Source organism: Convolutriloba macropyga, chromosome 3, assembly GCF_964194025.1.
Source record: "Convolutriloba macropyga chromosome 3, txConMacr16.3, whole genome shotgun sequence".
Classification (NCBI taxonomy): Eukaryota; Metazoa; Xenacoelomorpha; order Acoela; family Convolutidae; genus Convolutriloba; species Convolutriloba macropyga.
This window is the reverse complement of record NC_134470.1, coordinates 4,237,994-4,262,878: the sequence shown is the minus strand read 5'-3', so window position 1 is coordinate 4,262,878 and position 24,885 is coordinate 4,237,994. Positions and strand designations below refer to the sequence as shown.

At 34.1% G+C, this 24,885-nt stretch overlaps 1 protein-coding gene across 1 annotated transcript; it reads right to left on the bottom strand.

The window, feature by feature from the left end:
* Positions 1 to 579: 579 nt before the first annotated feature.
* LOC142336791 (uncharacterized) lies at positions 580 to 17,805 on the bottom strand. The gene is made up of 5 exons (XM_075385711.1): positions 17,176 to 17,805; positions 12,752 to 12,925; positions 4,915 to 5,028; positions 4,206 to 4,335; positions 580 to 1,717 (listed from the first exon to the last, which is right to left on the bottom strand). The coding sequence occupies exons 1-5, from the start codon at positions 17,424 to 17,426 to the stop codon at positions 1,520 to 1,522; spliced, it is 867 nt and encodes a 288-aa protein (XP_075241826.1). The 5' UTR covers positions 17,427 to 17,805; the 3' UTR covers positions 580 to 1,519.
* Between the last annotated feature and the right edge of the window lie 7,080 nt (positions 17,806 to 24,885).

Below are 24,885 nucleotides of genomic sequence, written 5' to 3'. Positions count from 1 at the left end.
AAACTTGGAAAGTTGGAGTTAAACCATATCGTTGTTAAACCAAAATGCTCAAAATTCAAAAACTCGAATTTTTTGCTAGCTATTTTCTACGAAGTCAATTGTTATAGTCACTTGACATTATACTAACAAGCGGATACTGCAATACTCCCCTTTAAGCGTTTCAATTGGTATTCGTCTAACTTCCACAAAACCTAAGTTCAGAATTATGACCTACGTGTTATTAAAATTCCATTCGCCTAATCGAGTTTACGACTAAACTCCCACGCCCCATTTGACTCCAAAAATTACAAAAATCTGTAAACAGATTCGAGAAAACAGCGCCCCAATACAATTCTAACTCTTTGAATTGAAAAAAAAACAAAGAAATGGCTAATGATAGCTTGCTGTCGCCACCATTAAAAATGATAAACGAAATAACGAAAATTTAAGAACAAAATGAGACACAGTTTGATATAAAAAAAAACTTAACAAAAATTAATTGCAGTCACCAATTTGGTGGCAACAATGACAGAACAAAATCCCACTTAATTACGCTACTAGGTACGTTTACATAACGTGCTCAAATTTTAAAACGACCTGTTGGCTTCAAGTTTATTGACATTTCTGTACAAAATAAAAAGATTCGAAATCAGACACATCAAATATGATACAGATGAAAGAAACTCTCCAAATCATATGAACAACACTGCTCTTACCAGTCAAGCTGAGGCTCTAAACGGCGTATTGAACTCAAAAACCCAGTCCAGCTGTCAACTTTTGTCATTATTTCCGACTCGATTCTATTACCTATTACACTGCATAGCATAGTGCTGAAAGAACCCTAAACCCCATCACTGGCCGTACTGAGCGAGGCATTTTTTTGGGTCTTACCCGTTCTATCAATTCATCAAAAAAACATCAAAGCCTCTGTATTAGCCATTTTACATGAATTTAGCCATTTTACTTGAATTTAAATCACTGACGAGCTGATTTCAAACAGCCATAACACAAAGACAGCTCGACAATGCAATACTGAAAAACCATAGCACATAAAACTACCATTTTGTAAGATACCCTTAAATGCACTTCATAAATGGTCTCGTGTACATCATGGGTTCTTCAAAATTTGTACGTCACTCAACTTTATATCGGATACGTACCACGTCAAGTAATTTCAAAGTTATGGTGTCATGGTCTTAACGTCAAGAGACTTGAAAAATCTCATGAAGACCGATGATAACCGTATAACAATTCTCCCACTTCAACAGCAACATATCTGATGCATATTAGTTCTACTGCTTGTACTATTGCAAAATTGGAACTAATTCCTCATCCCCGGGTAAATTTTCCGGCATCTATAATTGCTATGTATGTATCCTTAAAATAATCCAAATTGTCATGGATATTATCACCTCATTACTCAGACAACTATCGATACAAAAATAAACATTAGGTTGTACACATGTTCGCACCCGATTATCAATCTAAGTAAGTTTTTTTTCACGCGAGGAGAGGAAATAGTTCAACAATATCAAACAATTCAATCTCTCAATCCAAGTTGTGTGATTTTCTTCTGTGCATATGTCATGACAACGAAGCTTGTCCCGTTAGAAAGAAGGGAGCGGCAGGTTCCAGGCGTTATTCCTCTGTAAAGACCACGGAAGCCTCCCCTCTCCTTCAGTACTAATGCAAATCTCTGCCTAAGTGTCAGCTTGTCACCCCCGTAATTGCATTGTACCTGTAAATATCATCATCCATCAATTCTGTGAGTGCTCGCAGCTACCACCAAAAAATAGACGGCAGATTGCCGGAAAATAGTCGCCAACGCCTCCCTTGACGCCATTGGGATTTAACACAAGAAATACCTGGCAGATTGCCGGAAAATAGCCGCCGTTGATTCCCATAACCACGATTGGGATTGAAAGAAGAGAAAATAATAAAAAATGATTTTTGTAGAAAAACAATTTGAAAGTGCAAATTATTTTGATGCCATTTTATAATTGAACATACTCCTGTTTCATAGTAAGACGACATAGTAGCTAGTATCAGTACCAATAAGCATTAGAGATGGTAACTAAGACTTATAAGAACCAAGTTCGAGAAACGGGCATCAAAAACTGTGGGCTTTATGAGTTTATCCCGTTTCAATTTCTGATTTCGTTTTTTGATACTGACTCTGTTCATTTTGAATTGCTTTGCTGCGCAACTGCTGTCTAAAAGCACTTTCAGCAGAATGAGAGAAGAGTAAAACTAGCCTTGAAAAGTCAAAAAGATTTCACGCAAAATGTGGAACAAGCTACGAACTAAGGTAAAGCGAAAAAGTTTTATTCGACGAAGAAAAAAACAGCAGGACAAATCCTGAACTACAATTCAAAGAATTTTTATTGACTAAACAAAAAACCAGACATCAAACTGACTATGAGTGAATTGGGAAAACCATTTCTAATAAATCAGATCAAAAAAATAAAAACAAAATGTAAAAATGCCGCATGTCAACAAAAAAACCATTACCGAGAAATGAAATTTTGGTTCAAACAAAAAACTAGGCCTAGAATGAACTATGAATGGATTGGAAAAACCATTTAAAAAAATCCGATACAAAAAATTGAAAAAACAGTTAAAAAAATCAAAGTGAAATTGCCGCGTGTGAACAAAAAACCACTACCGAGAAACCTAATTTTTGTTCAAACACCGTATTCTCACTGTACTTTAAAATTAGCGCGAAAAAAATTCACGCCGCAAAACCACTTGCTTTTTCGCTCCACTTCCTGTTTCGGCGTGACCAAAATCACTACTCCAATTTGACTTCAAAAATCATGAAAATGTGTGAACAGATCTTAAAAAAAAGACAGCGCCCCAAAACAATTCAAATTCTTTGAATTGTAAATAGGAGCGCTATAATAGCCGGCTGAGAAGCTGAGGCGGCTATTGAAAAAAGAAAAACAGAATTGTCAAAAAGTGTTTTAATTTTGTGGGCAGTTTCAGTTAGATGATTAACTAGATGTTTAATTCAGCTTTAAACCTTGTGGCTATTAAGCTTAGCACTAATGCCAGCTAGCAATCGCTCTAACAAACTCTGGCAACCTTAAGCACTATGGCTTAATGACCGGGCTTCATCGTTTTATCCGTTTTTTATTTTGCTCTTTTGATCTTGACCGTATTAACAAAATTATGTAATTCATTGAGTGAATGGATTGAAAACATTCAGTAGAAACATTGAGAAAGGAAAGTCAAAAATCAAACGCGAAAACCACGGCTTATGAAAACCGGATAACGTGATTAAACGGTAAAACGAGTTAAGGACAGCGCCTAAATATACCGAACGGCAAAAATAATTAGCACCCCCCCCCCATTTTCACGAAGTGAAAATTGAATTTTCGAGGAAATAAATTTCAAAAACAAATTTTCAACCATTGAACCCGTAGACTAGTCCTCTCGTCTACCTATGAAATTCAATGAAAACGCAACGTTCACTTACCAGAAATCCCAATGTAATGTTGAAGAACTCCATCCAAGTTTTAAAGTAAAAAGAAAGTTGTCACAAGGTCACAATTTACTCGCATCTTTTCTCTCTCTCTGATGTTTAACACAAGTGCTACCTCAGCCACATTTGAACAAACTTGAAAGCAGACCGCATCATGTGACTTTCTTTTTACTGTGAAACTTTGATGGAGTTCATCGACTTTACTTTAGGATTTCTGATAAATGAACGTTTCGTTTTATCTGAATACATAGTTAGACGAGAGGACTAGTGTATGTGTTCAATGGTGAAAAAATTGTTTTTAAAATTTGATTTTAAGTTGAAAAAATATTGCCTCAAATTTTCAATTTTTACTTCGTGAAAATGGGGGGGGGGGGGTAACTCACTTTTGCCGTTCAGTGCCTTCAGTTTAACTCAGTGCCTTCAGGTAACTCACTTTTGCCGTTCAGTTTAACTCACTTTTGCCTTTGAGAGGCTGACGGTGGCTATTAAAAATTCTAAACTGGTCAATTATTATGCGATGCGAGCTCTTCAGCCAATGATTCAGTTTTTCTTGAAGAGATTTGTAATGACATCACTTAAATAGCTCTCCACAAAATATTGTGATTGGGCAAAACTGACTTTTAAAAACTCCAGCCAGAACATACCTCCTACTCACCCAAGTTAATTTTGAGGGTGAGAGCAGATGTGAATTCTAGTTGCTCGCGAGGGAGGGGGGGGGGGGGTTCTGATTAGAGATACTCACTTGTGACTTTGCTAATTCCAGCGGCCACACCACCCACCATGCGAAGGTAGCAGCACAGCCTGACACTAGAAAAGGACCCAGCAGAGGCCGGCTGAAGAACTCCTTGTGGTTGCGTCTCATGTAATCAACTGATATCATTAACATGTGTTTCCTCTTTGCTATGTAATGAATTCCGGAGAAAATTTTTAGAGAAGACTCTGAACTTAAAAACTCAAAGTAACTGGTGTAAAGTACACGTGTAATGATGTCAGATTTCTTCGATGAGTTAGTATTTCTTATCAAGTCAATGACAAGATATAAATTGCTATGTTATATCAATAGCACCAAAATCGTGCAAATATTGGCAACTTAAATCAAATTTTGCTTCACTGGGCTTATCAAAATTTTAAACAACTAAGGACGCTCTTCTCTGCATGTGAACATCAGTCTAATTCTTCGGCCTATAACGTATTTTTTGAATAAAAGGTATTATAAAGCGATTTAAGTCCAATTACAATTTTTTTTTAAAAAAATATGAATTGACCTCCGATGACAAAAACACCAATTTGCTATCTAGGAGTTTTCATATAAATGAAGCTTCTGAATGAGCTATATATTCTCATAAAATCACCTCAAACAATTCATCAAAACAGGGGAATTATGACCATAAAATAAGCCCTCTACTATTACAATTAAAGAGGGTAACGATTGAAGATGGAAACACATTCCTATGACAAAGTAGGTAGTCATCAGTCCAGTTGTGCGCATCCACGTAATTTTGAACCCATTGAAGGCCTCAATTAACTTCCAGTTCTGGCCCGTTTGACGGCGCACTTTCACATATCTTGCTAACACTGTCAGTTCTCAAACACTCCAACAAGTATATCTCACAGCTAGCATCTTATTTATACAATGCAAACTAATTTCATTTGAAACAAATCTAAGAATGTAAAATTTTCAGCGAAGCCGAACTCTCAACTATTAAGTAGCGTCGCATATCTCTAATCATTGAGCATTACTACCGTAAGCAACCGTAAAAAAATTCTGCATTTCAGCGCCATTGCTTGCAATTGGCAAAATCTCACTCAAGATTGGAATTTTCAACTATTCCTTAGGATACTTATTACGCTGAATTTAGTTTTTTGTAATTTTCCCTGTTCCTGGCGGACTACAATATAAAAGTCTTCAATTTAATACTACATTCAGATCGCTTTATGAAAAAAAAAATCCCGAAAGAAATAAACCCTCCACGGAAATTTTTCGGAAACCGCATTCAGATATGATTTTGCTTACCGATAGTGCGTTCCTGTCTTTATTTTCGAAGAGCTTAATTTGTTTTCAATTTTCTCCAAAACATTTTCATCAGATTATTAAATATGAATTCTGTGACTTCGCAAAATTAGTTTTGATAAACATATCTTTATTAATATTGAGAAACAAGTGGCAAAAAAAAACAAAAACAAAAAACAAATCTAGAAAACATACTTGCTAAACTATTAAAAAATATATTGCAACAAACAGGTAGTTCTCTTCAAAACAGAAAATGACGATTTGACAGCTATTTTTTGAAACACTGAAAACATTGAATTTGTTGTTCTCTTCAGTTTTGAAATTATTCGAAAAAATCTCGAACTTGAAACAAAGTGTTGAAAATTATCTGCAAGTTAGTTGAACAGATATAAAATGACCGTTACAGTTGAATGGAAAATGCCAAAAACTTGAGTTCGTAATGTCAAAAACTTTTGAAAAATGTTAGAATGTTCTGTTAGAAGTTTTAAAAGCTTTCTTCTTTGCGAAAACAGCGATTCCAAGTTTTCACTCAAATGTCAGTTTTGATTTTCGCTTGCCATTATCGAAAGAAATGTACCTCTTTTTCAAATGCAGACACATAACTTTCATGTACAAAAATTAATCTATTTCTGCAACCTTTCAATTTAGCCAGAAAGCAAACTGTCGAAGCATTTATAATAATCTCCAGAAAAATTACAAAATAATTGAAGCTCGAAATTTGCAAAACCACAGCATTTGCAATTTTCAGCCCCAATTAGGTTTCCTGATAGCTCCAGAGATTTACATTCAGGAAAATTTTCCCTTAAGAGAAACATTGATACCCTCGAAAATAGGGTTTTTTAACATAATGAAAAATCGCCTTCTTCAAAGCAGTTTGACAGAAGATTGTCGAAGGGGCGGAAACGTTGGCCAAATTTCAGACCTAGCTAGGTGCTCTGTTCCAACTACCCTAAATATTTTGCTGTCCTAGCTTCAAAAATCAAAATAATTGACACTAACGAGTAATCTCTTCCGGCAATTAAAGAGCAGGACAATTTTGATTACTGGTTAACTTAAACTATCAAAACACTATTCGAAAATTATTACGCTCTACGGTGCAGCCCCAAAAAATTGGCCTTAAGTAGGCGTCCATCATTACCCCTGAAAAATTCGAGTATCCTACAGTAACCTTAAGTTTCAGTGATAAAAGTCGTTAAGAGAGTGAGAAACATTTAGAGGGAACATTTATATTAAAATTAATGATGCAAATCAACTAAAATAGTTACACTGAGTCACGCACATTAATTCAGCTGAAAAATGATAAGAAGGTGGGGAACAAAACCGTTCATTTCGGGTTTGTACCATTGTACAATGAATCATGAGCGTCAGACGAAGAAATAAAAAAAAATCAAGCCCTTACACCATTTTAGCTACAATAACAAACATGCCCGGCTAACGTCGGGCAAATTGCTCTCAAACAACGGGAGAGTATTTGCCTTTGTGAGTAGCTAGCTACGGTTTAAGGAGGCTAACTTTAATGGAAGGGTCGTGGGGTAAGCGCAGCTGGTGGGGGCGAGGGACACGGGGGGGGGGGGGGGGCAAACTATAAGAACCGCCCTTCCCACCATGAGGTTAAGAGAACTAATGCTCTCTTGGCTATCCCGTTTACCTGTTTATCCCGTTTTTGAGGACAAAAATTCAAAGGGGTCAAACTAAAAAATCGGTCAACTAATATAATGGCTACAAACTTCGTTTGAGAGCAATTAATTATCTTTAGATCATTCTTTTTTTCAAAATTAAAGACCTAAACTTATCGCGAAAAAGTTCTGCAGCTACAAGGGAAGGAGGTTCTAAATGTCTTCTCTTTCAATCGTTGTGTCTCAGTTAAAATTCAAGTTCACTTTAGTCAGATCAATCATAGCTCAATTCCGAAACTGGTAACCATGGGAGATTTTAAAAATAATCACTGATTGGTGATTTCGATAACATCATTTTTCATTCATTTTATTTCCCTGTTCGTTAGGCGAGGTAAAATTGTGCGAATTTTGATGGATTTTTGTTCCGACCCCACTTGTGGGGGGGGGGGGAGGAACTATATACTCAAACGGGTTTTGTTTTTTTGTTCAGTCAATTTTGGCCGATCGATATATTCGTCGTAGAGAAAAGTGAGTGGTATCATTAAAAAGCTGGTCCAGCGTAGAATTCAAAATAAAAAAGATTTTTTTGATTTTCGTTATTTTTCGAGGAGTTATCGAGGATTGAAGTTTTGTATGAACACGGGATATTTATTCACTTTTAGTCTAATTTTTCTCAAAATTAAAATACTTTCTATAAAAATAGTATTTCAAAATTAAATTTCACGCTAAAAATGGACCAATTTTGGGTTCCTAATAGACTAAAGGCGAAAAAAATACTAGTTCTGGTCTCATAGGGAAGTCCACTATCAAAAAATTCGAATTCTATTTGAGAGCTTTTTTTTTATAAAATTTTTCTCTTTTTTGCTTTTTTAAGTCACCTATAGACAAATCACTTTTTATATTGAGGTTCTATTAAAGACAAACCTCCTTTACATTCAAATGAAGCCCAATGAACAAAAAACATCGTTTTCAAGGAATTGCTCATGTTTTTTGTTGACTTCGATTCTGAGTTTTCGTAAATTTAAATAAAATTTTTAGTTTCCTTTTGAGGTTTTACTAATTTTTTGGAGTCCTATGGCATGGCTTCATTGACTCAAAGTGTAATTTGCTCCATAATGAGCATTAAGTGAACATATCTAGTGCTTTGAGGGGACAGCTAATGGCTGTTAAGACTTAAAAAATAATTTTTCGATTTTTTTTGAACATTAAAGAATCATAAACTTATTATCGTGAACTGTAAGTCAGTATATGGGTGAAAACACCCTCCTGCTTCCTATATCTCTATATCCTTAATATATGTCTCTATATCCTTAATCTCGTTAATGATTTATCTTCTAACTATTGGCTATATGACTTCAATGACACAAGATTTCAAAAAACTAAAAAAAAACTTGATTTTTGTATCATTGGTTTCTTTTGAAATCTTTTCACATTATCCAAATATTGATATCTCCCATTGGCTTACAGAAGGTGTTCAGTGGATCACAGATAAAAAATTCATAGAAAAAATTATGGTTCAAATGGCTTCAACACCTTCTCGCACTTTTCTTTTGAATTTTTGGTTTTTGCCTGTTTCTGTTGTTGTTTTAATAGTCATAAGACTTATTGTGATATCTTATTGATTACCTATGCATGACCAACATAAATTTACTCCCATGGAGGCATCTTTGAGCGTATTTATTGACTTCCGTTGAAAGCTATTGAAATTAATGGCTGTTAAGAATTTAAAAATAATTTTTCGAAAACTTTCATTGAACACTAACAAATCTTAAACTTTTTCGTGAACTGTTAGTCAGTGTCAGTATTGACAGGACCCACTTGCTTTCTATTGCAACTAAATTAATCTGGTTAGCGGTTTTATTTTCTAACTATTGGTAATATGACTTCACTGACACAAGATTTCAAACTTTTTTTTTAGTTCTTTTTTTGATATTTTTGTACTATTGGTTACTTTTGAACTCTTATCACATTATCCAAACATTTTACACATTATCAAAAAAAACTCTAGCCCCATTGGCTTAGAGAGGACGTTCAATGCATCATAGATAAATCTTTCAGGGAAAAGCTAATGGTTTAATTGGCTTCGACACTTTCTTCTCGCACTTTTCTACTGAATTTTTGTTTTTGCCTGTTTCTGTTATTGTTTTCACAGTCATAAGACTTATTGTGATGCCTTGTTATTTAACAACGTATGACAAACAGCCTTTGTCTCTCATCGGGTTATATCTGAGCGTAGTTATTGAGCTCAGTTGAAAGATTGAGTTTAATGGCTGTTACGAGTTTTTAAAAATTTCGAAAATATTTTTGAACATTAACCAATCCTAAAACTTTTTTCTTGAAGTCTCGGTCAATGTCAGTACTAACAGAATCCCTTTCCGTTCTTCTGCAGCCAAAATTAATCTGGTTAGCGGTTTTATCTTCTACCTATTAGTTTTAAAGCTTCAATGACACGAGATTTCTTACTTTTTTAAATTTTCGGGTACTTTTATTTTATTTTTGGATCCTTTTGAAATCTTATCACATCAACCTACTGCTGATAGTCCGCATTGGTTTAGGGAAGAAGTTCAACGGATCATAGATAAAGTTTTCGGTGAAGAGCTTACGAGTTGAATTGCTTCGACATTTTCTTCTGGCACTTTTCTATTGAATTTTTAGTTTTTGCCTGTCTCTGTTGTTGTTTTCATAGTCAATAACTTGTTGTAAGGTCTTCCTGATGAAATATGATTGGCAAACAAACTTTTTGTCCCATCGACACATAATTTAGCGTATTTACTGGCTTCCGTTGAAAGATAATGAATTTAATGGCGTTGATAATACGTGTTTTCTCAAAAATTTAGTGGTTCTAATGTATTTGTTCATATTTGCTGATTTTTTGAAATTATATTGATGAAAAAGAGAAATCCCATTGTTCTCAAAAAATAAAAGAAAATAGAAAAGTTTTTAGTGAAAACTTCATTTTTTTAATGCCTTCATTTTCTTAATGCCTGCATGACCAACATAAATTTACTCCCATGGAGGCATCTTTGAGCGTATTTATTGACTTCCGTTGAAAGCTATTGAAATTAATGGCTGTTAAGAATTTAAAAATAATTTTTCGAAAACTTTTATTGAACACTAACAAATCTTAAACTTTTTCGTGAACTGTTAGTCAGTGTCAGTATTGACAGGACCCACTTGCTTTCTATTGCAACTAAATTAATCTGGTTAGCGGTTTTATTTTCTAACTATTGGTAATATGACTTCACTGACACAAGATTTCAAACTTTTTTTTAGTTCTTTTTTTGATATTTTTGTACTATTGGTTACTTTTGAACTCTTATCACATTATCCAAACATTTTACACATTATCAAAAAAAACTCTAGCCCCATTGGCTTAGAGAGGACGTTCAATGCATCATAGATAAATCTTTCAGGGAAAAGCTAATGGTTTAATTGGCTTCGACACTTTCTTCTCGCACTTTTCTACTGAATTTTTGTTTTTGCCTGTTTCTGTTATTGTTTTCACAGTCATAACACTTATATTGATGCCTTGTTATTTAACAACGTATGACAAACAGCCTTTGTCTCTCATCGGGTTATATCTGAGCGTAGTTATTGAGCTCACTTGAAAGATTGAGTTTAATGGCTGTTACGAGTTTTTAAAAATTTCGAAAATATTTTTGAACATTAACCAATCCTAAAACTTTTTTCTTGAAGTCTCGGTCAATGTCAGTACTAACAGAATCCCTTTCCGTTCTTCTGCAGCCAAAATTAATCTGGTTAGCGGTTTTATCTTCTACATATTAGTTTTAAAGCTTCAATGACACGAGATTTCTTACTTTTTTAAATTTTCGGGTACTTTTATTTTATTTTTGGATCCTTTTGAAATCTTATCACATCAACCTACTGCTGATAGTCCGCATTGGTTTAGGGAAGAAGTTCAACGGATCATAGATAGTTTTCGGTGAAGAGCTTACGAGTTGAATTGCTTCGACATTTTCTTCTGGCAGTTTTCTATTGAATTTTTAGTTTTTGCCTGTCTCTGTTGTTGTTTTCATAGTCAATAACTTGTTGTAAGGTCTTGCTGATGAAATATGATTGGCAAACAAACTTTTTGTCCCATCGAGGCATAATTTAGCGTATTTACTGGCTTCCGTTGAAAGATAATGAATTTAATGGCGTTGATAATACGTGTTTTCTCGAAAATTTCGTGGTTCTAATGTATTTGTTCATATTTGCTGATTTTTTGAAATTATATTGATGAAAAAGAGAAATCCCATTGTTCTCAAAAAATAAAAGAAAATAGAAAAGTTTTTAGTGAAAACTTCATTTTTTTAATGCCTTCGACACTTTTCTGGCTCAATTTTTTCTTGAATTTACTGTTCTTGTTCTTTAGGCAGCCGTAAATTGATGACAGGTCTCATATGCTTGTAATTAAGGGTTGAAAGATTGATGTTACCCGAAGCAGTCAGTTTATAGCGAATAGTCACAAAGTTTATGATAAACATTTTGAAATATTTTTCCAATTTCTCAGTTTTTGTTGTTCTTTTCGTCAAATTGTAACTTATTTTCATCAATGAGAGGTCCCATCCAATTTCTTCTATTTCAAGAAATAACATACCTGTTGATATTAATTTTCACTAATATTTTGTTTGTTGGACAATATGCGTTTTTGTGAACGTTTATTGAGTGGCCAATTTTTGTGTTTCTTTTTCTCTTCTTTCAGAACAATCGCGTAATAACAGATCCCAATGGTTTTAAAATGTGGCCCAAGTAAACTTATTTAATCTCTCAAGGTAAATCCATCAGCTGAATTAGTAGAAATAACAATTGAAATAAAAATACAATATTCACATGATAGCTAATGATTTTAATGGTAGCAATAGTTTGTGTTTTCGCAAATCGTTTGTAATTTTTTGATTTTCTTTTGTGTTCGTTTCTATGGCTTAGTCTAACCAAAGACAGGTCCTTTTTGTTTTGTCATAACTTTTTAGTAATTTATCAAGGGTTATTTAGTCAAAAGCTAATGATTTTTAAGATTTTTGAAATTTCTTGGTGTAAAAAATGTTGATTAATTTATAAGTTTCGCCTCACTGTTCGTTCTTTTTGTCCGCTTGTTACCTAGTCTCATTAAGAAAACTCTCCATCTGCTGTATAGTTAGGAAAAATTAAACTTGTGTAATTAAGGTTTTATCTGACTGCTTTTTGACGTTGTTACTAGGTGCTTTTGAAATTAGATATTCCGTTTTTGCCGTGAAATTTTTGTTTTTGCTAATTTTGTTGTTTTTTTATTTGTCGCCTAATTTCTTTAATGTCAGATCACGTTGGCGCTGTACTGTGTCATGGCATTATGTAATTCAATTAGTAGATAGGTTGCGTAAACTCAAAAGGTTGTGTTTTAAACTCAAACATCTATTTTTTTATCTCTTCATTTGGTTGACAATTTATTCATAAATGTAGATGAGCTCTGGTCGGAACATCATGAGCGAACGCACATTAACGAGCCGCCTTGTCTAATGAAAATTCAATAATAGAAAAAATCAAAGATAACAAATGCAAGATAATTTCGCTCAGATAATTAATCGTTATCATTTACAGCCTGACAAGAAAATGCTTACGTTGGACAATAATTTACTAAACTTCTAAACTGACAATGTTAGGAATGAAAGTGAGCTGAATTACTCTAAGGGTGTCTCTATAGCTGCTCTGACAAAAGCTGCACAAGCTCCACCAATCAGCACTCTGTATTGCAACCCTGATGTTTGTGTATTGTTGTGACGTGGTATGATAGAATTTGCAGCCCAAGTACCCTCACAGTACGTGTACATTGCTTCGAAAGCTGTGAACTGAAGAGATCTAAAGAATGAATAAATTGGACAATAATCAAACAGAAAATGTCTTGACGATATGCGGCTTTGGTCTTGCATACAAAGACAAATTCAAAATGGCGATTTAATGTTTAAGCTCCAAAGTTAAAGCCATCAAATCAATGAAAATTTACAATAAGATATTTATACCGGGGAGGGGGTGGGGGGTTTAAACTGGAATATTATGACTTTTGTGATGGAAATAAATCGACTCATGGGTAAACTTTGTAGATTTTGATTCCTCTGCAATATGTAACCGACTAAAGTTTTCTCTCAAACGGGGGTTGCCTTTCTGAATTCTAGTCTGATTAGATTCTAGCTTTATAGCTTGACATCCAGGAAGCTATTAGTTTGCTTGATGAGTTGTTTGGATTAAAGCAATTGACAAATTGTTTTGATTCAATTTTTTTGCAGTAAACTTTTATTGAGTATTACACTAATGAAATTCAATTCTGAATTAGAGCGATTTCGATCATGGGGAAAGTCAATCCGTCACTAAGCTTACAACTCGAGAAAATTAGAGAAGACAATTAACAAATTACAAAAAATTCATTGACATTCGAAATTAAGAACGCCTAAAATTACAAACTACTAACTTCTAATTACCAACTAACTTTTAAATCTGTCGTAAAATTTACTGTTTTCAAAATTGATTTCAATGTAGCAGCATGTAAAAAGCAGAAAAACGAATGTTGAAATTTGCTTGTGTGCATTTCGAAACTATTGACAGAAATGAGATATAAAACATCGGTAATGAACATAGTAAAAAAAATGATCAAGACTCATTATTCTCAAGGATCAAAATTGACCAGCAAGACCAAATTTCAGTGAAAGCGAATCTTTAAGAGTAGCAAAACAATAAATTAAACGCCCACCGTCGGATGATTGGCTCCCGAACGACAGGCGAGGGGTTTACTTTGGTTGTTGTAGCTAGCGTAAGTTTAACGAGGGCAGCCGCAGTGGTTAACAGGGGGCGTTGGAGGAGATAAATGGGGGCTTTGGGTGTGCTTAAACTTACATTCAAATTGCCCTTCAATCAAAAGTTATAATTCCTGAGCAACTTCGGTCAACCTTACATTTAGAACCTCCAAAGGCTCAAAGAGAGCTAAGGAGAAAGAACGCCGCGTCATAAGCGAGCGAAAGAATACCAATTACCAAAACGTTCAGGCAAGCAAAGGCACACACACAACTACAACGATAGCTTCAAACTTGCTTCGAGGGCAATTGAGAAAAAATGAGGACACAAACCAACGTTGAATTGAAAAAATCAGATTCAATAATTTCATGCTTTCTAAAAAACATCGAAACCTGCTCTGCATTCCGATCACATTATGAAAACACTATTTATCAAAGTATTGAAATAGCGCCCACCTCTGATTTGACCTCTTTTTCTTTTTGAAGTTGCAAAATATCTCCAAAGCAACTAAATTCTTCCAAGCTTGAGAAATCTTACGTTGAAACCTTGTGAAGACACAACATGTTAGAAGAATCCAGGATAGCTGTGACGAAATCAGAAATAGCATCATTCGCATGACTCTAAACGAATTTCGCATGACAAAAAATTTATTTAGCTGATTGAATTCTGAACCAGTCACAGAATTTGTCATTAGCTGACTTAGACTATTTAGCCCACGTGTTATGTACGCCTCCCATGAAAACTGAAAATATACCGTTACATATTGATTCAGCATCAATCAAAAATAAATCACAGATAGGGGAAACGGCTTAAAACGGTTATCTATCTGCTCTCCATTTTTTGAAAACTTGTCAAAGTCGAAAAGTCACTGTCAACGACGGCAGGTAAGAACATGTTTATCTATAGCAAAACTACTTCACGCGGCAATTTTACTCACCTTTGCTTGTAGGTCAAAACTAAAACGCCGCCTGAAAACCTAGTAATTCCAGTTAACAAATCCTCGAGAAAACCATACTTCGAGTAGTAGAAAACCAAGAAGGCAAAAAAAATCTCCGTTCAGCAATCACTATCGAAGCTATTAATAATATCAATTAGAATTAAAACAGTTAACGGCATACTTAAAACGAATAAGTGATAAGCAACGAATAACTACCTAAAACAGTGCCATATGAGTTTATCCCGTTTTAAACATGGCCTCAATTTTCGAGCCTGAACTTTGACTGCATTTATTTAGATTTCTTTGCACTTCCTTCTCATTGAATTACAACCATTGGCAGAACCAAAAAATGTAATTGATATGAAAAACCACTGATAAAGAGGACTAATCCTGATGTCGGAAAATCAATGAGATCGATTGGAAACTATTTGTAAAAATCAGTAGAACATTCAAAAGGTCAAAAACAAATCATATTGCCAAAGGAGCAAAAATTCTATTGAAAATCAGCATTGACATCACTGACGCAAGAAACATCAATCACAAAACGTCAAACAATTAAAAAGTTCTAAAAAATTTTCCACATGAAATGAGAGAAAATTCATTTCAATGTCTTCAAACTTCATAAAGTAGTGTGACATATCTGGAAATTCTGATAAAATAGCAAAAATTCATGACAGCGTACAGAAGGGCTTATTATAATAAAGCAAAGAAAGACACAAATTTAGCTGGCAGATTGCACGGAAAAAGCTGCGATAGCTTAATAGATCCGCAAAGATTATTGAAAAAAGAAACGAAAAAGAAAAAATCCTCTTTTTTAATTGCTGAGTTGATAAGAATCTGTATAACTTATTGCTGCTTCTTTTATCTACTTTCAAATAACATACCATAAGTGTGTCAAACATTCAGTTGACAAAAAGTAATAAAAGTCAAGTTTAGGAAAACAATTTTTTAGAGTCACTCACGTGTGACCAAAAACTTAATCATGTTAATAAACGAAAAATTGCTCCAATATTATTTAAAAATGACGTCAAATATGCAAATCACTCAAAATTTCAAGTAAGAGTAAAAAGGAGACTGAACCAATAACACCTTTCTATCGCAGCTATTAAGAATCAAATTGAGAACACTGCTTAAATTGGAGTAATATGAGTACAAATTTATGAAAAATAAAGGTCCAATCATCAGAAGCAGAGACATTCAATGCATAAATTATAAAAGGACCTTTGACATAAACACTGATTACAACAATATCCGTTCAGATTTTCAAAAATAAATAGAGACAAAAAACATTAACTCAGCTGGTTTTTGTACTTTAAAAGCACTAGTAGGATCCGTGATTACAAAAATATCCGTTTAAATTTTCAAAAAAATAGAGACAAAAACATTAATTAAGCTCATTTTGTACTTTACACGCACTAGTAGGCTCCGAAAACCACTGTAATATCCATAGAGTTAAATCACTGCATCACTGATCCAAATAACTCAGAGATACAGGAAAAAAGGCTTGAAAGGGTTATCTATTTGCGCCATTGTTTAAAAACTCTTCGAGGTCGAAAAGTCATTAAAGTCAACGCAAAGCATGTAAAGCGATTTTCTCTATAAGGAAAATTGCGTCATGCAGCAATTTTACTTACTTTTGCTCGTAGGTCAAAACTAAAACGCAATCCGAAGACATAGTATTTCCGGCGTGGTATTTCGTAAAAAGCCAATAGAAGGCCAATAAAATCTTTGTTCGGGCAATCACTATCGAAGCTATTACTAATAAAAATTACAATTCAAACAGGTAGCGGCTAAATTAAAACGAAATTGAAGTACAAAGCAATAAACATCTAAAGCAGTACTATATGAGTTTATCCCGTTTTCATCTTGATCTCAAATTTCGAGCCTAAACCTTGACTGCATTTATTTAGATTTCTTTGCACTTACTTCTCATTGCATTACAACCATTAACAAAACCAAAAAAAAATGGAATTGATCTGAAAAACCACTGATAAAGAGGACCAATCCTCCTGTCGGAAAACCTATGAGATCAAATGTAAACCATTTGTTAAAATCCGTAAACATTTAAAAAACAGCAAGAATAAATCATACTACCAGAAAGGAGCCAAAGCTCTCTTAAAATCAGTTTTCTCATCACTTCAAAATTGAATGAAAAATTACGGACATGACTCGAAGAAACGTTTCTGACTGGAACCGAACCCGCATTTCTTTACATTCATCGTAAAAACTAATTCTCAAATAATGGAACGAAAAATTTGAACTGATCGCAAAAATGAATTCAAATTCCCGCACGTGAAGAAGTTCTGAAGCTCGGAAAATTTGCAGATTAGCGATTCATTTACCGCAAACTTTACAATCAAAACTATTTATACCTTATACCACTTACCGGTAAATTCCAGAGCCCATCAAAGGTGGAATGCAACCTCTATACAGTCCTCGAATGCCTTGCGTTTTCACCACCTCCACGAAAGACTTGGTCATCGATATCTTCTCGAAACCCTTTTGTGCTTGCATTTTTGTTTTAATCGTATCCAAAGGGTGCCCAACAGCGACGCTCGTTAACCCGTACAAGACACCCGCTCCCGTAGATAACAATCCCTCTTTAACCCAGTGGGCTCTTTTCTCGTTATGAGTCATAACTAACTCTGTTTATAATTATAAATGTTGAGATGCACCAATCAAAACTGTAACCGTCTCCTTCGGGTTGAGCAAAAAAAATAAACTTATTTCAAAAAATGCACGCTAAGACAACCAAATTTCAATCATAGGCCAATTAATTGGGCTGATATGGTTGAGTTGTTTAAATTCGTTATGGCGATCAATTTATAATCGCAAATTTAAGTATTAAACGCAGCTTAACCAGCGTAATTTGTCAACAGCAGGTAGAGCAGCTAGATTCTCGGCGTAGAAAATTGAAAATTATTCTCTGTTGTAATTCGAACTGTATAGAGTGCATAATTTCAACCTTGTCATTGAAACTTAACTTAGGTGTCACATTTTTGTTGACTAACACAAATCATCTGAAACGACAACACACAAGCTTGAACTTCGACACTCTTCAATTTGATCATTTGAACGACCCACCCGTTTAGATAAGCATAGATAGCTCTATTTAAGTCTAGTCAGTAGCCTAAAAGACTCCGTTGAATCAAGTCCTTAAGCATTCGCTTATTAAGTCTTATTTAACTGTAATAAATGACCCATAAAATATAAATAGGTAACTACGGTCATTTTCTAATAGTCTGTTTTTTAAGGAAATATTTAACTTCAAATGAATAACCGCTAAGTTAAATATTCACATTGCCGATTTATTAACAGTCATCAACATTTCCTAGTTTCATATTAAAACAATTGAACCAATGGTGGCTGTTCGCTTCCGCTTTCATATATATATAAGTAAGTGCTAAATGCTACTAATTGTATGTTCCTGGTTTTTTTATTGGCTGAAAGAAGTCGTTTAAATCCTTCTTAAAGCAAACTTTGCATTCAGTTGACAACTCTAACCTGAGAGACAGTTTGTTCCACTTCTTGATGCTTTCAGAACAACAAATTTGTTACCAGATTTCGTTTTTTGTCTTTTTAATTGAGCCGTTTTGTTCTTAGGCTCTGTTAATTATTTACGTGGTTTGTGAAACAACTTTAGTTAAATAATTCACAATCGTTTTTCAAAAAAAATCTTGCGAACATTGAAGGTCTCAAATTGATGATACAACTTCTTATATACATAAAATAGCAGAAATGGCAGCCTCAGCCGTCTAAAAAGTAGCCAGTTGTTCAAATCTTCTTCCTTCGAAGATTTAGAGGCGACAAAAAGTTTTGAAGAAAATTAAGATAATCTCCATCGCATCATCAACGTTTACTATTACTCACAATGAATCATATATGAAAAAATTTGAAGTAAAACATGCATTACTTTTCTTGAACTCACGATCTGTCCCAGAAGTATAATACTTAAGCGGCGAGACTGCTTACTATTGTTAGAAAAGAAAATTGCTCATCAGTATCTTTTATAGAACCCTAAGAGGCAGAAGAAAAGCTTAAGTTCAGTTGGAACGCTCCTATAAATCATTTGATAAAATTTACACAAACATTTCTCGACCAAAAACTAAACAAAATCTTTAGCATAAATTAAAAGAACGTTAGAATAACCAAAAATATAAAATGTAGATAACTTAAAGTACACCGATGCGTAAACAGTAGCGCAATTTTTTTTGAGATTAAGACTTTCGAAAACATTTTAAAACATTCTGATTACTTTGAAAATTTTTGTTTTTTCTAGTTTAACTACACCAAAACAAGACGGTTCTTTAAGAGTTTGTGCATAGTCCCAGGTTGAGTCCCAAGTTTCTCGATTTCGCTTTGATCTGCTAGAACAAGCTGTTTTTTAGAAACTGATAATCAACTTGAATCAGACTTTAAGGTCAATATTTAGAGGTTTAAAAGAAATAAATCAATGAATGAAGAACATGACTATCACATGGGTCGCTTAAAATTCTGAATCATTAAAAAAGGAAATCGATGAAACTTTCCTAATTTCATCTTTACCGACAAAATAAAAGTTGAAATAAGCCTTTCTCCATTTTCTTTTTCGACAAAAGATTGGGTCTAATTTTCTATTTTTAGTGTACCAAAATTCTGACTTATTACAATTTGAACGGAACAAAGGTTTTCCACTGAGTTTTGCAAATTTCGTTGACACTTTTGGTTAACTGATGAGCGAAATAAAATAAAAAGATCACCATAAGACAGAGTTGAAGAAAATGTCTTCAATTATAGTTTTTCTCCTGCTTTTCTTCAATTATCTCTTGTCCTACCAATTGAGTCAAACAGTTCGTTTTTAGTTAGTTACTAGAAGAGCCTTAAGAACACTCAGTTTTACCTTGATAGCAATTCGAACCTGGAAATAGAGCCGATAGAAATGACATTCGAGATAAAACTGGAAATGTAAATTAATTCTAATTGAAATCGGCAGCTAAACATTTGCCAGTTTTTCAAAAGGCAAATAAAGAAAAACCGATTAAAGTCGATTGAATTGCTCTCGAACGCTAGGCGGGGTTATTTATTTATAGGAGGCTTAGCTTAAGATTGTTTTATGGGTGCGCAAAAAAAACTACCCCACAAGGTTTCAAACACCGAACATCCAGGATGTCAGTCTGACATCTTAACCATCAAGCTGCAATGGCTCGGATTCCCTTTCGCTCACAATATCTTTTATACAAGGAAAAAACTTTATTTTAGGATAAGAGCAACATATATATTCACAAATAATGAACTCAAGCGCGAAAAAGTCACTCACGAAATCAAATAATGTTCTACCACAAAGCGCAAAAACAGTCAAGCGCAAACGTTTTGCATAAAAAAGAAACACAATTTTACATTAATTGCCTCAAACTTTGTTCCAGAGCATTTAATCAGTACTTATACAAGGAGACAAATAACGAAGGAGACCTGATAACGAACATTAAAACAAAGTTCAGTGATGGACATTGCTGAAAATTTGCCAATAACAATTGAGCAATGGTAGAAACTAGTGAAGAAAAGTTAGAAAGATTTCTGGCCACATGTTTTAAAAATAGGGAATAGGCAACAACGGCAACAAATTTTTGAAAGAAGTTTGAGAAATTGCTTCAAATGACGTCATTAAATGTTATTACAGATCACCATCAATATTTAAACAGCAAAACCGGATTGTTTTTGTCGCGAAAATCGAGATTGACGTTTAGTCGTAAACTCCTGCCACCTGAGTTCAGCTGCCGAATATTGTGCGCAAGAGAAAAATTGAGATCAAGCAAAACTCAACAAGTCAAGGAATAAAAGTCACTTGAGTCAAATCGGTCAGCAAAAATTTTGCATGAAAAACTTCCATTATAATTGCTTCAATGTTCGTCCGAGAACAATCAAAACGATGAGCGCCAAAACACGAATTATTACGACTACAGCAATCTAATATGGCTCAGGTGGTTCCCTTTCTCTATACACGAGGCTTAAAAATCACGACTGTTTTCAATTGTGTTGTTTCGGTCACGCTGCCATGTTATTAACACCGTCATTACATCGAAGTCCTTCGTTGACCTCGACAAGAATTCAGAGTTAAGCTTATATTACCCTAATTTTAGTTTTGAAAAGGTCACTCAGAGAGAGGTAAAAAGAACTTTTACCAATGCTGTGAAACACTGACTGCTGACAAGTGTAACAAATGACGTCAATAAAAACAAAGCAAATAAAAGCAGCTGGCTGAAGAGCACATGAAAACAGGAACAAAACCACTTTTGAGTTTTCCTATGTGAAATTTGAAACAAGAAAAGTGTCAGTTGATGATGCAAAAAAAATACCCGGCAGATTGCCGGAAAATAGCCGCCGTTGATTCCAATAACCAAGATTGGGATTGAAAGAAGAGAAGACTATTGAAAACGGATTTTTGTACAAACAATTTCAAAGTGCAGACTATTCTGATGGGCATTTTGGAGCTGAACATACTCCTTCGTAGTGAGACGACACTGGGGCTAATATCAATACCAACAAACTATTAGAGATGGTAACTAAGAACAAAGTTCGAGTAACAGGCATCCAAAAAATTGGGCTTCATGGATTTATCCCGTTTCCATTTCTGATTTTGTTTTTTGATGCTGACTCTGCTCATTTTGAAATGCGTTGCTGAGCAACTGCTGTCTAAAAACACTTTTAGCAGAATGAGAGAAGAGTAAAACTAGCCTAGAGAAGTCAAAAAGATTTTTATAGAAATTGCAGTGAACTAAGGTAGAGCAAAAAAAATTTTTTATTCGACGAAGTAAAAAAAATCATAGCAGGACAAATCCTGAACTGTCCTTGACTAAACATAAAACTAGACCTAGAACGAGCTATGGGTGAAATGGGAAAACCATTTCTAAAAAAATCAGATCAAAGAAAAAAAACAGAAAATCAATGTCAAAATGCCGCATGTGAACGAAAAACCACTAGCAGAAATGAAAATTTGGTTCAAACAAAAAACTAGGCCTAGAATGAACTATGAATGCATTGGGAAAATCATTTATAAAAAATCCAAACCAAAAAATCGAAAAAAAGTAAAAACCAGAGTGAAATTGCCGCATGTGAACAAAAACCACTAGCGAGCAAGCGAATTTTTGTTCAAACGCCGGTTTCTCACTCTACTTTAAAATTAGAGCAAATAAAATCACAGCGCAAAATCACTCGTTTTTTCGCTCCACTTCCTGCTTCGGGGTGACCAAAATCACTACTCCAATTTGACTTCAAAAATCATGAAAGTGTGAACAGATCTTCAAAAAAAGAGCGCCCCAATACAATTCAAATACTTTGAATTGTAAAAAAACAAGGAGACTCGGTGATGTGCGTTTGACACAGATCATCCACATTAGAACAGAAAGAAAATCACATATTCAAGTAGTTTTCAATAAATTTGTGTATGAACAAAATTATCGCCTCCAAAACAAACACTTCAGTGGAGTAAAAATGCCGCATTAGATTGATGAGATCTGCCATTATTAAGAAAGCAAGGCAAGACAAAAAAACAAAATCAAACAAGAACAACAAACATTAACTACATCCGAAATTGTATGTCCACTTTTTTTTAATAAAAACTTAAAAAGTAAGGATAGCGTCTGATAAAACTGAAACTCATCAAAATAACATGTACTCCAAAGAAAAGATTTTGGACCATTTCATAATAAGGCTCGGTTTAAATTAGACAAAAAAGAAAAAGAAGGAAAGTTAATAAATTAGCTTATATTTTCCAAAACAATTAATTTCAAAGTAAAGAAAACCATTAGATATGAACTGAAATTACCCAAACGTTTAATTATCTCCAATGCATATATAGGAAGGCATTCGAACCTGTCTGTTTTCAAACTTTTTTGCTCTTACAAAAAGAACAACAAATAGAGACAAAACGCTCTCGAAGCCCCAAAGCCGTTTTCTGCTCAAAATATGCTTGGTTGCGCCCTCATCGAATGCGAATAATGTGGTGTGAGAGACCTCTCATTAATGGGACTAGGTAAGAAGTTGACCCAAAAGCGAAAAAGCAGTAAAATTAAGAAATACTTAGAAATAACAACTTTTTTCAAAGTCTCCAAAGCCATTAGCTACAAAATGAAATATTTATTTAGGTTCATTTATTCGTCAAAGGCAGCAACTCAGATCTGTAATTATTTAAGATTTGTCTTCCGTTTACAAAAACAACGTAATATATAGACAAATCAAAAAATAATCTTTTGTTGCAAAAAACCAGTGTCAAAGCCAGTACTGTCTCAACGAAAATGTGAAAAAAAAATTTTAGAATTTGTACACTGGCGCCTTTTCTCGACGCCAATAATGTCATGCGTGATCTTTAATAAAACGAGACAAGGTAACAAAAGCACAAAAAAAAACAAATTAGAAAGTGTTTTTTGAACGATTATTTTCAGAGTCATGAAAGCCATCATCCATCTCCTCAAATCAGAATATAGGCTCAATAAAAAGCCTGAGAGACCTTCCATTCTCCAGGAAATTTCATACGACTAAAAGACAGAGTGAAAGCGACAGTTAAAGACAAAAGTAGAAAAAATTAAATTCTTCGAGAAAGTGGCGTCGAAGCCGTTAGAACCATAATCTGTAAAATAAAAAATATCATCTGATCAAAAGTGCTTTATATTGAACGCCAGTAATTTGTTATGTGAACTGTCAATAGTATCACAATGTGAAAAAAAAACGAAAAAAGGCGTGAAAAAAGGGCAAATGCCTAAAAGTAAAAAAAATAGTGAAATCTGGTAGTATCAAGGCCACAAAATCCTAACTCAACGCGTAAAACCACAAAAAACATTAAATTTTAATTCAGTAGAAAGAAAGCATTTTTTCCTTGCTGACACTAAGCGACAAGTTGACCAAATTAAGAGAAAAATGGTGGCAAAGTTCAAAAAAGCCATTGTTTATTTAAAAAACTAATAATTTTTAAAGTCAAAACGACCACACGTTTTCGAGTAAAAAACTAGATACATTAATTTGGAACTGCTTAGGAAGCCAAATGGATCGGTCACCGGTGAGCTTTGATTTGAATTGTTCTGTTCTTTAATTAACATAAAAAAGATCGAACTTTTTAAAAAAAAAAGACCGACTGATGATTACAATTCGAATTATTTTTGGTCCAATTATTATTTTGTAACAGTCCAAGATTGGACCAAAACTAGCCTCGCTATTGCTGCTCGTCCACTAAGAACACTTAATTGTTTCGAATGTTATAGATATAGATAACTTGTTATTAAAAAAATGCTGCATTTTTGATAATCATCGAGCTAAGTTAGGAAAAAACTGCCAAACGTTAATTCCAGAGCACTCCCAATGGAAGTGGAAGTAGGACTAGCCCCTCGGAGGGGTGTGTACTTCCGGCATATTTAATCAAAGTGGACCAAAGAAGCTCATTTCGTACAATTTTTGATAACACAGTCTGAATTTTTACCCAAAACTTCAGCCAAAAAAAGAATAAAAACAGTCAACAATTTGATTTTTTGTCTTTGAAAATCAAATCAACAACAATGTTGTTAAGTGTTCTAACATACTTTGACAAAATTGACTAAATTTTTAATAAACTTCCGGAAAATGTGAACAAAAATAACGCAAATCACTCTCAATATTCACAAAAATTTAAACCTCGATAAATCGCTCTAGAAAACGAAATTAGAAAAATCTTTTTAATGCCATATTCTACGCTGGATGGACTTTTTAATGCTACCATGATAACTCTCTACGATGAATATATCGATCGACCAAAATTGTCTGAACAAGAAATACCCAGTTGAGTATATAGTTCCTCCCCCCTCAAGAGCTGTCGGAACAAAAAATTGGGAGCACTATAATAGCCGGCTAAAAAGCTGAGGCGGTTATTAAACAAAAACCAAGAAAACAGCAATACAGCTTCGCTCAGTTTACACCTTCGATGCAATAATTAGTCGGCTTGGTCACAAAAAGCTGATACAAAAGACACACGACTGCAACAACTTTACTCGAGAGCAATTAATCAGACTAATGCTGCTTGACGACATCAAACTATTTTTACGCTCCAAGACGATAGCCACAAAACTAACAACTCTTCCTTTTTTACATGCAATAA

Bases quoted from the DNA above. Each gene is read 5' to 3' on its own strand.
- LOC142336791 (XM_075385711.1), bottom strand. From the start codon at position 17,426: ATGACTCATAACGAGAAAAGAGCCCACTGGGTTAAAGAGGGATTGTTA. The intron at 12,926-17,175 runs GTAAGTGGTATA...TTCATTCTTTAG, and splicing joins ATGGGCTCTGGAATTTACCG to ATCTCTTCAGTTCACAGCTT. The intron at 1,718-4,205 runs GTGAGTATCTCT...TGATATTTACAG, and splicing joins TGGAATTAGCAAAGTCACAA to GTACAATGCAATTACGGGGG.